At 34.8% G+C, this 15,851-nt stretch overlaps 1 protein-coding gene across 6 annotated transcripts in view; it reads left to right on the forward strand.

Moving 5' to 3' along the window:
* sulf2b (sulfatase 2b) overlaps positions 1–15,851 on the forward strand; it is a 216,341-nt gene that overhangs the window by 149,134 nt on the left and 51,356 nt on the right. For 4 of the 6 annotated variants that reach the window (XM_048179005.1, XM_048179009.1, XM_048179010.1 and 1 more), the window contains 2 exons: positions 11,783–12,035; positions 14,678–14,917. In XM_048179005.1, the coding sequence (XP_048034962.1) occupies positions 11,861–12,035; positions 14,678–14,917 (415 nt within the window). In that variant the 5' untranslated portion in view covers positions 11,783–11,860. Of the gene's footprint in view, positions 1–4,299; positions 4,538–4,581; positions 4,787–11,782; positions 12,036–14,677; positions 14,918–15,851 lie in introns of those variants that run through there. The other 2 variants (XM_048179006.1, XM_048179008.1) reach the window with 2 other exon arrangements.

Consider the following 15,851-nt stretch of genomic DNA (forward strand, 5'->3'; position numbering starts at 1 on the left):
AGCAGGCATCAAATTTGAAATGAGCTCATGTAGTGGATAAAAGTGTAAAATTTCTCTGTTTAAACATTTGTTATGCTATCAATGTTCTATTTTGAATAAAATATGGCTCATTTGATTTGAAAGTCTTTTAGTTTTCATTTTATTCAACTTTAAAAAAAAAAAAAACATCCCAACATTTCCAGAATTCGGGTGATATTAAAATTCTGCATAAGCTGATAATTATTTATTTCAAATTATAAAACAGTTAGTTCCAGTGCTTGATTCTGATTGGTCAATAGCTGTTTACTCACGATAAAACATGGCTATAACAGCTTCACTCAACGGTTCTGTGTGTCACTGCACAACACCCTTAGCAACCACTTTTAGCAACGTAAACTGTTTGTTCTCAATTGATTTTGTTCACTGAAGCTTACTGTATGTAGAAGAGAATTGTGAGAGAGATATCTAGTGACCGAGTGTATTACCTGCATTCAGATTTAGTTCATAATAAAAAATCCAATGTCCACTGCAATCTAGGGCTGGGCGTTTTTTTCAATTAATTCAAATTTATGTTTTGCCTCAATTTTATTATTTTTGGAATCGAGAAATCACGATTTTGAATAAAAAATGTTAGCAAGTGTTTCAATTAGACATGTTGACAATACAGCAATGATAACCGTATTAGGAAAAGAAAATGATCTGACCTCATGATGGCGCCGGCGCGCCTGATTAACCGCTCTCATGTGACACTCCATGAATGTAGAACACATCACTTTTCTTAAACGCCTGTTCATTCAGAAATCTGTTATTGCGTTATAAAAATGAGATGCAGGCAGTGAAATGAGAAAAAAAAGGCAAAGTTATTAAACATGAGTTGAGCTGGTCCCACTTTATATTAAGTGGCCTTAACTACTATGTACTTACATCAAAAAATAAGTACAATGTACTTATTGGGTTCATATTGAATTGCAAAACACATTTGCAGCTATTGAGGTGGGATACGGGTAAGGTTAGGGAAAGCTTTGGTGGTATGGGTAGGTTTAAGGGTAGGGGTAAGGGTTAAGGGATGGGTCAACAGTGTAATTATGAATGTAAATACAGAAATTAATTACAGATGTAATTGCATACAGGTGTTTTTAAAATATAAGTACAATGTAAAAACATGTATGTACACAATAAGTGCATTGTATCAAATGATTAATTTAAATGTAAGTACATAGTAGTTAACGCCACTTAATATAAAGTGGGTCCATTGAGCTTTGTTTTTACAATGGCGTTTCATGGGCGAGACGCTGCAAAAGACAAGAGACAAGTGCAACACCTAAACATGTCCGCCAAACATAAAAACAATAGGACAAATAGCGCAATAGAATGCAAAAACCTGTAAACCTGTTTGATATTTCATGTTTCCATTATGGTAACAGGCTGAAAGCTGCTGTTGTTTTCAGTTTTTACTATGCATTTGCTGTTAATAATAGCTTATTACTGGTGTTATTTATTGCTAATTTTGGTTAAGAAATATTTAGCATTTTCTTATTTTATATTATTTCTGAGTAGGATGTGTTTAAGATAAGTTTGTACAACATTTGTCTTCATATTTCAGTCATATTTCTGCAAAGATATTTAACAAATTGTTTTACATTTACACCATGATGATCACTTCATGTGTGGTGCACTTTTACGGACTTTTTTTTAACCAGATTGTTAATAAAGAGAATGTTACTTAAATCATATTGTAGTTAAGTTTTTAAGGTGACTAGTTAAACAGTTAGAAAAAAAAATAGAAATCGATATCGTGATATCGGTCAATCGTTCTGAAAAATCGAGATTTTATTTTTTTGCCATATCGCCCAGCCCTACTGCGATCTTGTCCTTTTAACATTGAGGGGTTTTTCCGTGACTGACAGTGCTAGTCAAAGCATTTGTCATTTGCGTCTTGTTCCGTGTTCACAAGTTTCAATATAAAAGTCTTTGCGACTGAGTGACTTGCTCATGAAGACAATCTTTACCACCATCTAATGGCGTAATAAATGTAACTTCTGTTCTGTTCTGTTGTTGTTCACGGTCAGGGACTATTTTTTCCAGCGGAAGGAAGGGTTTTAATGACTTTTTCTTAATGAATGTTGCATTGATACATATTTTTGGCTTTAATGTTTGTATTGTGTGGTAACTGTTTTATAAAAGCAATAAGCCCTGTGAAGCCGTGTTTTACGGTGAATTTATAACAGCTAAAGGGGTTTTAGGCACTCCGCTTACTTTATTCTAGTATTTTCTCTATATTAGTATTCTATACTATTTGGTCTAAATAAACACAAAAGTAAAACATTTAAAACGAAAGTCATGTGAATGTAGGCATCACAACATTGTTATCTATGAAAAGTGATGAAAAGTATGAAAAAGTGAATATACACTTTTACTAAAAATTTATAACAGTTACTAAATTGTTATTAATTAAAGATCAACTTTAATTGCGTATAAAATTACAGCAAAGGTTACCTAAATGTAAAAATAGGGAATGAGCTGTAAAATTAAATACTAATTTAAAAAAAATAAAATACAATTAATTAATTAATTAAATCTCTAATATGGGCTAATTATCAATATTGTACCGATATATCATAGTTTTCTTTTGGCCTGTGTGCTGAAATGTTTGTTTTACTACATTAAAAATATCTTGTCCAATGTTTTTGGATTTGCCTTGTTGACTAGTTTGAGTTTACTAGTTGCTAGATGTGCATCTGCCACAGTGAGTGAATGGATTCGTTGTATCTTCTTGTTTTATTATTAAGCGCATATTATTCATAAGAACCTTTTGTGTTTGACTGCACACACACACGCACACACACACACACACACAGTCACTCTGGGTAGCTTTTTTTTTTTAATGTAGCATGATAAGAGGAGCAAATGGATAAATTTAATTAAAAAGAAAGGCCAGACAATTTGACAGTTCTTTTTTTCTTTCTCTCTTTCTGTCTCTCTGACAATAACAAAGACACGGTCTGTTGAGCTCCTCACAGTGGGAAGTTGGGAACTGTAGCGATTTTTCTGAAAATTCATAGCAGAATAGTTGTGGAATTAACTGTGAATAGCAAAATTCCTGTTGGCTTTGCGGTCATAGACAGATGTCTGAAGTGTGTCTGGCCTGTCGTCATTTGTGTGTGTGTGTGTTCAAGTACGCTTGTTGAATCAATACCTCTCTGCCCCAGACGGCCGTAGTCCATCAGGGTCTTTACACACAAACCCTCTTCTGTTATCAGGGCTTTATCTTGTGTGGTTGTCTTTTACTCAGACCACTTTACAACACACATTAATCTCCTGTTCAAGAAAGGCAGTATTTAGCTAGTAGTAAATGGGTAGTGAGAAGACATGAAATGCTTTTTGGATTTTTTTACATGTCCTGCGATGTGACAAGGTATACTTCATCTAAAGCTATTTTAAGCAACATTTTGCTAATTCTTTTCATAGCTCATATTAATTTAGAGAACACATGGAATATATGTACTCTTTAAATATTCTTTTTTCAAACCACAAATCCATCTAAAATGAATTATGGAAAAAAATGTGCTTAAAAATTGTGAAAAAGAAATAGTCACCATATAGTGCACTAAAGAGATAAATCCTTTTTTTTTTTTTTTTTTTTTTTAAATCAAACAAATATAATTTAATATTATATTAAATTTAATTAAATTTAATTAATTAAATTTAATTAAATTATTAAATTTATATATATATATTTATATTATTTTTGCCTCTAATGCATTATCAGCACAGCTGGCACAGTGAATTTAAACGCCAATCGCATCCATTTGCATGCAGTTTGTGCACACAAATCATTGGTATGTAAATATAAGCACTGTTTTTCCTCAAATGAAACTGGGCTATTGCAGTAATTCATCTAAATTTAAATGTGGCGGGCTTTCATTTAGAACTCATGTAAATATAAATAGCGAGGGCTTTCGTTTGAGGTGCTTGTTAATATAATGTAATGTAAATGAATCTTCTTGTATGCAGAGCAGCGTGGTCGACGGAGCATAAACGGGACGCAGATGGGACCCTCGTCCTCGGTTTTGTTACGCCGCGACGCTCTGTTAACCCTTACTGAAGATGGGAGTTGGGACAGGGGTGAGAAGGACAATAAATTTAAAGCAGCAGTGCTCAAGGTTACAACACATCAATCCTGAGAGAGTGGAGATGAGACGAGTGGGAATGGAATTATAGCAAGGGAGAGAGAGAGAAAGAGGGTGCGATAAAGCTAGAACGAGAGAGCCTGGGTGGGTGGGGGGGGGGAGAAGGGAAGTGCAGAGAGAAGAGAGCGCACATGAGCGACTCCAACCGTGAGAGAGCGAGAGAGAGAGGGATATAGCTACAGCGCAGTGACCTACAGAGACAGATGAGTAAGTGCTGTGTGTGGAGTGTTACCACAGTATCTTGTTATCGAGGATCCCATTAAGATGGTCCCGTAGCCCTCGCGCTCCATATCTGGATATTTCTACTTCCATGTGGGATGAGCAGCTGTGCTGAGCGAGACCGAGGCATCTGACATCAACACCATGAGGTACTCACGGAACGGAGGGAACGAGACGTGAGAGAGGTGTTTGAGAGCAGAAAGAGAGAGGGATGACAGTGATAACAAGCGGGAGATGCTGTGTAAGGTGGTGAGAGAAGAGGAAAGGAGATTTAGAATGATGAAAGCAGTGAGGGACGAGTGGAGGAGAGGTGTTTTCCTGAAAAGTGAAGTTGGGGGTTTGTGCCTCTGTTGAGGGACGGACTCTACATTAACCCAGATTATGCTCACTTCAGGCTAGTAAGTTGTCTAAATTCTGTTCCTTTGTTTTTTATTTTGCAGTATTTACCCTTAAATTTGTTTAAATCCAAAAACTATTTCAAATTTACATTTAAATAGAATTCACATACCATTTAGGTTTGTATTAAAATGGAAATCTAGATGCAATTCAGATTTACATTTAAATCAAATTCTGAATACAGTTCGGATTTATATTTATTTGAATGAAAATATATGTATTTAAAAACAAATTCAGATACAATTTGAGTACTCAGTTCACATTTAAATCCAGATTTCAAATGTGCATTGAATGCAAAATCAGATACAATTCAGAATTATATTTAAATAAAAATCAGGATATAATTTAAATGTATATTTAAATCTAAATTCAGATACAATTTGAGTTCACAGTTCACATTTAAATCCAGATTTCAAATGTGCATTGAATGCAAAATCAGATACAATTCAGAATTATATTTAAATAAAAATCAGGATATAATTTAAATGTATATTTAAATCCAAATTCAGATACAATTTGACTTGACAGTTCACATTTAAATCCAGATTTCAAATGTGCATTGAATGCAAAATCAGATACAATTCAGAATTATATTTAAATCCAAATCAGGACACAATTCAAATGTGTATTTAAATCCAAATTCAGATACAATTTGACTTGACAGTTCACATTTAAATCCAGATGTCAAATGTGCATTAAATGCAAATCCAGATATATTTCACATTTATATTTAAATCAAAATCAGGACACAATTCAAATGTATATTTAAATCCAAATTCAGATACAAGTTCACAGTTCACATTTAAATCCAGATGTCAAATTTACATTAAATTAAATCCAGTTACAATTATATTTAAATCCAAATTCACATACAAGTTCACAGTTCACATTTAAATCCAGATACAATTCAAATTCGCACTTAAATCTAGATCCAATTCAAATATGATTAAAAAAAAGCATATAACAGTTTTTGTTTGTTAATTCCTTGAAACATATCTGTCAATACTACATTACATTTGAATCTGAATTTGAGGATATAATGTCAAATATTTTCAAATTCAGAGCAGATTATAAAAACGCATACCTCCGACTGAATAAAATCTGATTGGATAAGCCTTGTTCAAAGTGTCTGTAAAAGCACTATAATAAAAGCACTCCTATAAATGCACATTTTATATAAATGCGGCAATTTTCTATGCTGCTTGGCAACCACAATATACATTATTTGGCTGAAGAATCGTTTATTCAGATTATGTCAATAATAAATTTAACTCTTTACTGAACATTGGTGTTTATAGCATATAGCCGCTTTGTGCTGCCTGAGAACCTGCCTTACTTTAACGCAATCTTCACATGGCTTATTTTGACATTGTCCGCCAGCTTTGTAAATGGCAGAGTAAACGCTTCAAAAGTCTCTGCTCAAGCAGTAATAGCAATGTTCGATATATCCTGTTCTTTTGTGTGTAATCTTTGAGTGAAACCCCTGTCTTTACTGTTCCTGTGAGAACTGGCAGTAAAAGAGACTGTCTTATTCTTTTTTCTCTCTAGTGGCTATGAGCTGGGTATCCGTATATTGTGTTTTGGACAAAAGCAGCTGTAGTGTGAAATCTCTAGGAATGCAGATCCAGTGTACAGTACAGTGTAAGAAAACCAAGGGAAGAGCGAGAAATATCCAAGGGAATATGAGTGTTTGAATGTGAAATGTGTTTTGCAATAGCATCAAATTAAATTCTTGAGGATCTTCTCTGATTCATCTTACGTTAGACTCCAAATACACACGTAAGGGTCAGTCATATCAGCTGGACGTTCCTCTCGCTAATTTGATCTGTGCCATAAAATAAGAGAAACACAGACCACATAGAACGAAAATAGAAAAACCGTAATGACTAAACGCAAGCTACCTATTAGACTCAATCATGTGCTTTATAATTTCCCGGAATCTTTTAAAAATCATTCTTTGCTGTCATCCTGAGTATAATTATATTCTGTGGACCTTGACGACCCTGGTCCAACCTGCCAAATGCCAGTGTGACTTTCCATAAATACAGCAGTAATGTAACAGAAATCAATTCTCTCTTTCTCTGTCGGACGTTCTCACGGTGTTAAAGGGTCTTTACGATCGGTGCGCTAGCATGCAGAGCGCCAGAGAGTAAGTGTTTCTTCAAAGAGAAATCTTTCCATCAATACACTAATGGTTATGCGAAGAAGAATATTATTTTATGTTAATTTCTGCATGATTCGTTTGACAGGAAATGTGTATTGAATCGCAAACTTGTGAATTCAGAGGGTTTGAATAGAGACGGAGGAGGTGTTTGTGTGGCTGTATTAATGTCTCGGAGGGTTAAAGGGGTTTGTGATTTGTCTCCTCAGAGACTGGTGTCTGTTTTCTTCACTCGCTTCTTTTTCTTTCTTTTTAAATGCTTTCCTTGAGGCACTCGACTGTTTTGGTATGAAAATACTCCTCAAAATGTCAACTGATTACAAACAAGTGTAATTTGTACAGATTGGTATATTTGCAGTTTTCTAATTTAATACAAATTATAAAGTCAGCATGGCAATCTGAGTGAAAAGTTAAACGTTAAATAATGTCAGAATATTAATAATTAGTATGACGCCCTTTTGCACGAACTCCACAAGTGCAAAACCTTGATGACCGTGTTCTCCAGAATGATTTGAGATAATCAAAAGCATCTTTTGCTTCAATGGAAAAACATCTGACCACATGATTAATGTCACAAGTTTACTAATAGGATTAGTAACCTTGGAAAAGAAGCTTAAATATTTCTATTCATTTGACATCATAATGTTTCTTTGTTTTATTTCCAGCGTTGAATTAGATTTTGAATCTGAGGTGTTTTGATGGTTCATTTTGCAGGTTGACGTACAGTGTATGGTTAATAAGTTATTTACCCTTTGGCATGATCAAATTAAAGTTGATAATTTGTTGTTCACATTCAGTGTAAATGTGAGTCGACTAACTTTTGAAAGTAAAGTCTTTCAAACAGTTCTGTGTTGAAGGGTATTTAAGGGAATAAATTCAGTTTTCAAAGCAACGAAGCTGTTATTTTAGTCTGTTGCATGATTTTGTTTGAATTAGGCAGCTAATAAGTGAATAAGTGCAGACTGACATCTGTATGTTGTGTTCAGGATAAGAACTGGTACATGTACAGACAGTCTGGAGCGAATTCACTAAAAATCGTGCCACTTAATTATGTGGCATTTTAGTGCAAAAACCTGCGTCTTCTTCACAAACCACCCACAGTCTAGTTTAACCAGATGTTATCTGCACTGCTTGGTGATTCATTTTTAATGCATTATTTTTTCATTAAATTAAAGGGGACCATCTTTTACAAGATGTAATATAAGTCTCTGGTGTCCCCAGAATGTGTCTGTGAAGTTTCAGCTCAAAATACCCCACAGATCATTTATTAGAGCTTGTCAAATTTGCCCCTATTTGGTTATGAGCAAAATCACGCTGTTTTTGTGTGTGTCCCTTTAAATGCAAATGAGCTCCTGGCCCACTTTCCAAAAGAGGGCGGAGCTTTAACAGCTCAGGCTTCGGTTGCTCAGCAACAACAAAGCTGGAGAATCTCACGCAGCCAAAATGAGGATTGTCAGTAACGGTGTTCAGCCTTACATTGTTCAAACATTAAAAACAATAATTTAATCACACTGTTAAATACGGAGCCCCGCACATGACATGCAGGAAAATAATAGTAGGCTAAATTGTGCGCACAATTTACTAATTCGTTCCCTCGATTTACTGAAATGTGCATATGATTTACTATTTCATTCCCTCGGATTATAAATCATGCACATGATTTATAAATCAAGGGAACGAATTAGTAAATCGTGCGCACAATGTAATTTTTTTTCTTGCATGTCATGTGAGGGTGCTCCGTAGTTAAATGATCCAGCCTTTGTGATGATTTCATGTGATGCCAACAACTGCGAAGACTTCAGATGACGGCAAATTTGGATCGACATATACGAAATGGTTAAATATTATCCTTATATTGTAATATTATTACTGTCGGCTTTTCTTCTGTTCACCTACACAGCAACAACCACAGTGCAGCGTTAGCCGCTTTGAATTTCACTAAGAAGAGTATTACAATATTAAAGAGTCGCCTGTGTGTGATAATTCTGTGAAAGTGATGTTCTCAGCATGGATTTGTTCTTTGACTCAGAGATGTGACATCTTCACGTTCTCCACCTCTCACTACACCTCTTCAGCTCAGCCTGAGTCCTCTGGTTATCGCTCTCTGGCTCTCCTCCGCTTGTTTATGCTTTCCAGTTTTACCCCCCTCGCTTCAGATTAGTCCCTGCTGTGTGCGTGGTGTGTGTATTTAGCTCATGGTGGGTAGCAGTGGGTGGGGTTTTATTTTCCAACACAGATTAGCAGCTGAGAAGGGGATTCCATCCTATTAAATTATTCATGCTCAAGAAATGATTACAGTGCATGAAACAGCATTGTGCATCAATAAAAGCCTTACCCTAGACTGTGGCTGTGGGTGTGTGTGTGTGTGTGTGTGTGTTCCTAATTCACTGGGTTCAAATTAGATGTCGTCCATAATATGAACTCAGTGAGAGAGACAGCTTATTCCAAATACTGTTCATCATCTCTCATGGTGGAAAGACAAGATTGATGTCTTTAAGTCATGAAAATGTTACTTCTGAATGTTCAATGTTTTTAAAAAACTTTTTTTCTTGTCTATGCGTACGTTAAAGAAACATTTCGTTTTGCAAACATTATGGGATTGTTACTTTTGAATGTTCTATGGACATTCTGTATGTAGTAACTTTTTAAAATGTTAGACAAACATTTTTAAACAAATGTTTCAGAAAAAAAAAAAAAATGTATTTAAATGTATTTTTACATGTATTTAAAAATGTATTTAAAAAATGTATTTAAAAAAAAAAAAAGATTTTCTGTCTTGCTAACATTTTGAGAACATTATTAAAGACTAGCTAACTTTAAAGAACATTGCCAGAACATTACGGAAGTTCTGAGAACATTCTCTGTTAGCTGTCCAATTTCTCTTGATTATAAAAGTAGTTATTCATCAAAAGATTAATAAAGTAGAGCATTATAACTGGGCATATATTCATTTCTGCCATAAACACTCTTAAAAATAAACGTTCTTTATTGGCATCAATGGTTCCATGAAGAACTTTTAACATCCATGGAACCTTTCCATTCCACAAAAGGTTCTTTATAGTGGAAAAAGATTCTTCAGATTATGAAAAAGTTCTTTACACTATAATAAATAAATAAATAAATAAATATGATCTGCGAAAACCCATCACATGGTAAAATTGTACCTATCACAGGTTGGTTTGGATTCGATCCCTTTTAACTTCTTTCATAGCTTGTCTGTAACAAAAGTTATGGTTATCTGAAGTTGGCTGATCGCTCTGATTCTCAGGAATGGAATTTTGAGAAAAACAGGTTTAAATAACTGTCACCCCTTTTTCCACACAGACATGAAAATGCACTTTCCAGACATTAATGGGTGTAATTCAAAAATGCTTTGGAATATAGACCTAAGGTTGGTCTGGTTTTAAAGAAGACACTAGTCAGATTATTGTAGAAGTGTTCAAAAAAATATGAAAGTGAAATAAAAAAAAAGTTATAGAAGTTTAAGTTTTTGAAAATGTTAAAATATAATTGTTTATATTTTATAATAATATATTACAACGCATGTTTAACTCTTAAAATGCAAAACAATAAATGCCAAAAATGTCAACATTCCACATTTTAGGTTGAAATATTTCAAAAATGAGCTTTCAGTAAGATTTAGTTTGGGCGCAGTACTGAACTTTTTCACTAGATGACACCCAAGCTCCATATCTGACAATTTAAGGGCGCCTCCATTTATTTGAGTAATCTGAACCATCTAATTCCATATTTTCATACATTTTATGAAGTAGACACCCTATTCAGAAGTAGTATGGTCAGTTTGGCAGTATTTGATGTGAAATCAACCTCTAATAAACACATAATTACATGTGTGTTCATTAGAGCTCTGTTGTTCTCGTGCTCCGCCTTCTCACGATAACATTCTATTAGGGGAAAAAAAATTCCATGCCGTAGTTTATACAGGACTGGCGGGAAATTTGCAAAAGTCAAATTATAACAAAATTACAACAAAAAAGTCAAAATTATAACATAATTTTTTTTAGGGGGGGGGGGGGGGACAAACTGAGGGGGAGTTTTAATTTTTGAGTGAACTATCCCTTTTAGCCTTGTCTGTGAAACCGGGGGAAAGGGTTTGATTAGTAGTTACTTAGTTACTTTCTTGTCATAACATTCAATGAACTTGTACATAAACTTTTGTTCTTTATTGTACAGTGTGAAAGTTTTTAATTTGCCTCTGTAGGCTTGAGTGCAGAGAAGAACGTGGTGTAATGGATGTTACAGTGTGTACCAAGAGGAACATTTCCACTCAGTGTTTAGAGCAGAATACTAATGTCAGATTATTTTGTTAGTTATTATTAAATTAGTCCAGGGGTTTGCATCATATCTGCCAAAGTGTTGCATTTAAGTTAAAGTGTGCATCTCGTTTCTATCATTATATCCAATTTGGAACAGGAATTTGTCTTAATGAAAATAAGGGCTCTGAATTCTGCTTTGCACAAATAGGTACTAGCAAACAGTATCAGGAGGTTTCATCAGTGGCATATTCTGCATATTCACCATTTTTGGCACTTTGTTAGCTGGCTCCTTATGTTGAGTGTACCTTTGCGTCCAGGTCATGTTGTAGCCTACATTTCATGTAATATTTTAAGCACAAGAGAGGCTGCATGTTTTATATATAGACCTAATTTATGGCTATATCAATCAAGGTCATTAAAACTTAGCATAAATACAATCTCTCCGGAGAAACCGCATGCAGTCACAACCACAAGGTTGAGAACCTGAAACAAAATTAAATCGATAAAATTTGTTGGAACTGAACTTCATGCCTCATTTCTGTGTTTTATTTTCCCTACAGGTGTCACAAAGTGAAATCAGCATAGTGTGTGAGCGGGAGCCCTGAGAGGGTCGGTGGTTGCGCTCATAGTTTGTGGCCATGGCGACGCAGGGGCCGGCGGCCCGGCTCTTGGTGCTGCTGGCTGTGTTGGCGGTGGCTCATGCTTCCATCTTCCTGTCCAATCAGAGACTGAAACCTCGGTTCCAGCGAGACAGGCGCAACATCCGCCCCAACATCATCCTCATCCTCACCGATGACCAGGACATTGAATTGGGTGAGTGGAAAAAGAATATTCAGATACCTTTTATGATAAGCCTTCACATTTTTTTCTTCCTAAAACTCCATTAAACCATGATTAAACACTTTATATGCCAACCACAATACAATAAAAGACACCAATGTTCAAGATTAATTTTAGTTAATACGAATTATATTAAACTATTCCTCAGTCAAGTAATACAGTTACAGCTTAACTTTGATATGCAGCTTAAAGTATTAATATACAGTGGTATTCAGTTGACATGTTTGTGTGTGTATATCTTTAAACAGGAGCTCACCCAATCAGATTCTAAAGCCAGAATAATTTAAATATACAATACCTGTTAAAAAGTTTGGTCAGCAAGATTTTTTTTCTTGAAAGATTCTGCAATGACGCATTAAATTTATCAAAAGCGACAGTAAAGATGTTATGTTACAAATATATGTTCTTTTGAAATTATTATTCATAATTATAAATGTTTCTTGAGCATCAAATCAGCGTATTAGAATGATTTCTGAAGGATCATGTGACACTGAAGACTGGAATAATGATGCTGAAAATTCAGCTGTGATCACAGGAATAAATTGCTTTTTAAAATATATTACAATAGAAAACAGTTATTTTAAATTGAAATAATATTTCACAGTATTTCTGGTTTTACTGTATTTTTAAATAAATTAATATAGCCTTGGTGAGCATAAGAGAAAACTTAAGAATGGTAGGTATTTCTACTCTTTTAGGTTTTTAATTTCAATGCATTTTAACAAGTATAACCTGACCTAACTGCTTTAAAAAAAAAAAAATTAAAAGATAAATAAAAAATTCACAGTCACACATAATTGTGCTCCAAAAAATGAGCATTTCTTTAACATCTCTAATGATTTTAACAAATGAGATTTCTCAGTCCAAACAGGTTTCAGGTATGAGACGGAGCTAAAGATGAAAGAGCATTTGTTTCTGTCGAATGAGTTTGTGTATGTGAGAGCTCATTTATTTATTCATTTATTTTACGAGCAGCTGTCTCTATGCGGTGAAAAAGAGACATCTTTGGCTTTGTCATAGCGGAAGACAGTGATTTAATTAGGAAGGAAAGTCCCCACTCCTCTCAGCAGTGAACAGTGTCGAGTTTACACACACACACACACACACACACAGGTTTGTATTGCTATCTTAGTGAGGAGATTTCATAGACTTCCATTGATTTTATATCAGGTCATTGATATTTTATATCCCCTTACCCAACCCTTACTCCTAAACCTACCCATCACAGAAAAATGTGCACATCTCTAAATTTTTTTGGCTGATTTATAAGCCTTTTAAAATAGTGAGTCAATGTCCTCACTAGTGGGTTATGAAAGTATTCCACAATATAAGTGAGGACATCTGGTCCTCACAAGTATAGTCAAAACAAGTACACACACACACACACACACACACACACACACACACACATGTTGGGTTTCCATGTTTTATTTTTATACTGTACAAATTATACTGTATTTTCCATCCCCTAACCCTACCCATCACAGAAAACCTTCTGCATTTTTACATTTTCAAAACATATCGCAGAATGACTTGTAAGCTGTTTTCTACATAGGGACAAAAAAAAAAGTCCCCTCAAGAACAAGCATTTTCGGATATATCCGTCTTTGTGGGGACATTTTGTGCCCTATAATGTAGGGTACACCTAAAACACACACACACTTGTGTAATCTGTAATTATGAATGTGGCAGAGAGATGAATGTCCATGTCTCGTCTTGTCTGCACACTTGTCTGTGTGAACTCTGATTTGTGTTGTCCGTCCATACTGACCTTTGCATGTAAAGTTCACCGAGGATTTTTGCCACGTGTATGTTTTTATGTGCTGACCTTTCTGCATGAATCTGTAGAGGTGTGGAGATCCTGTCTGAAAAGGCCAAACCGAACTAGACTTCCTGTCTCCGATTATATCAATTGAGCCAATCAGGGTGTAGGTTGTGTGGGTTTACTTAGCTATAGTTCGTTCCCAGACGTTATTTATAAATGTTGTCATTTTTAAAACTAATTCATTAATAAAAATGAATTGAATGTGCATTTATGTAATGTAATATTCGAAATCATCTTTACTGTTTATACCACTTTGGCATTAGTACAATTATTTTTTTTTTTTATGTTTTTGAAAGAAGTGTCTTATACTCACCAAGGCTCATCAGTTATACTAATCAATTTATTTGATGAAAAATACAGTAAAAACAGTAATATGTAATATAAAATGTATCTATTTAAACAAGAGAAGGTCAAATCAATGCTGAGAAGGAACAAAAACAAAGGGGTTTTGACAAGTATATTCTGTAATTGAAACTTTTAATAAATAGTATGTGACTTGTGAATATAAAGCTTGTATCGTATATCTCTAAACATACACATTCTCACGCACACACCACTGGTGTCATATGAATTCCCATGTTGCAAACAATCAATACATTTCCTCTTAAAGGCTGGAATGTCACAAACAGAGAATTAATGAAATAACTGATATCGTTATCCTGCCGATGTCTAGTGTTTTGTAGAGGAAGAGAAAGAGAAGAAGCCTGTTCTCTTTGAAGCAGGGCAGTTAGTAGAGCAGACTTTATGTCACCTTTGGTAATATATGATAGATCCTCTCTCTCTCATCCAGGCTCCATGCAGGTCATGAATAAGACCCGGCGGATCATGGAACAAGGTGGAACGCACTTCTCCAATGCGTTTGTCACCACGCCCATGTGCTGTCCGTCACGGTCCTCCATGTTGACGGGGAAGTACGCCCACAACCACAACACCTACACCAACAACGAGAACTGCTCTTCACCCTCCTGGCAGGCCCAACATGAGCCGCGCACTTTTGGAGTTTACCTCAACAACACTGGCTACAGGACAGGTGGAGACCATACAAAAACACACACAATGAAAAGAATTACTTGGTTAAATTGCCATTTTATTATCACGTGATATAATGATATAAGTAAAATACAGAAGTGTAGAGTGCAGTATAGCTATGCAGAGTAATGTACAATACAGTAATAGAGTGAAAAGCATATAGAGTATGAATGTAGAGGTATTGTCACATGAAGCCAGGTAGCATTCAGTAGAGTTGTGTTTAAATGTTGTTTTCACATGACAAAGTATAGCATAGAGTAGTGTGGAATAAAACAGTAGAGTAGAATGAAGTGGACTGGAATTATATAGAGTTGAATAGACTATTCAGAGTAGACTATAACAGAGTGTACTAGAGTGGAATAATGCGTAGTAGCTTACTACACATTATTAAGTATTAAGTAGAGTCGAAAATATTTTTGGTACACTAAAGTACAGGAGATTGGCCTGGAGATGAATAGAATAATGTAGACTAGATTAAAATATAGTGCCATAGATGTAAGTAAAGTAGAACAGAGTTAAGTAGACTAGATTAAAGGAGTATAGCCTAGAGATGAGTCGAATAATGTAGGCTATATTAAATTAGAGTAGCATAGAATGAAGAGGTTGAATAGAAGTGAGTAGACTAAAGTAAAGGAAAATTACCTAGTAATGAGTAGAATAATGTAGACTAGATTAAAGTAGATTAGCACAGACTAAAGTAGAGTAGAAGTAGAGTTAGGTAGAGTAAAATAAAGTAGAGGAGATTGGCCTAGAGATGAGTAGAATAATGCAAACTAGCTTACTGTAGAGTGACATAGAATAAAGTAAAGTAGAACAGAGTTAAGTAGACTATATTAAAGTAAAGGAGAATAGCCTTAGAGAATAGTATTTTAATGTATACTTGATTAAAGTAGAGTAGCATAGGCTGAAGTAGAGTAGAATAGAGTTAGGTAGAG

Source organism: Megalobrama amblycephala, linkage group LG24 (assembly GCF_018812025.1).
Source record: "Megalobrama amblycephala isolate DHTTF-2021 linkage group LG24, ASM1881202v1, whole genome shotgun sequence".
NCBI classification, from domain to species: Eukaryota; Metazoa; Chordata; class Actinopteri; order Cypriniformes; family Xenocyprididae; genus Megalobrama; species Megalobrama amblycephala.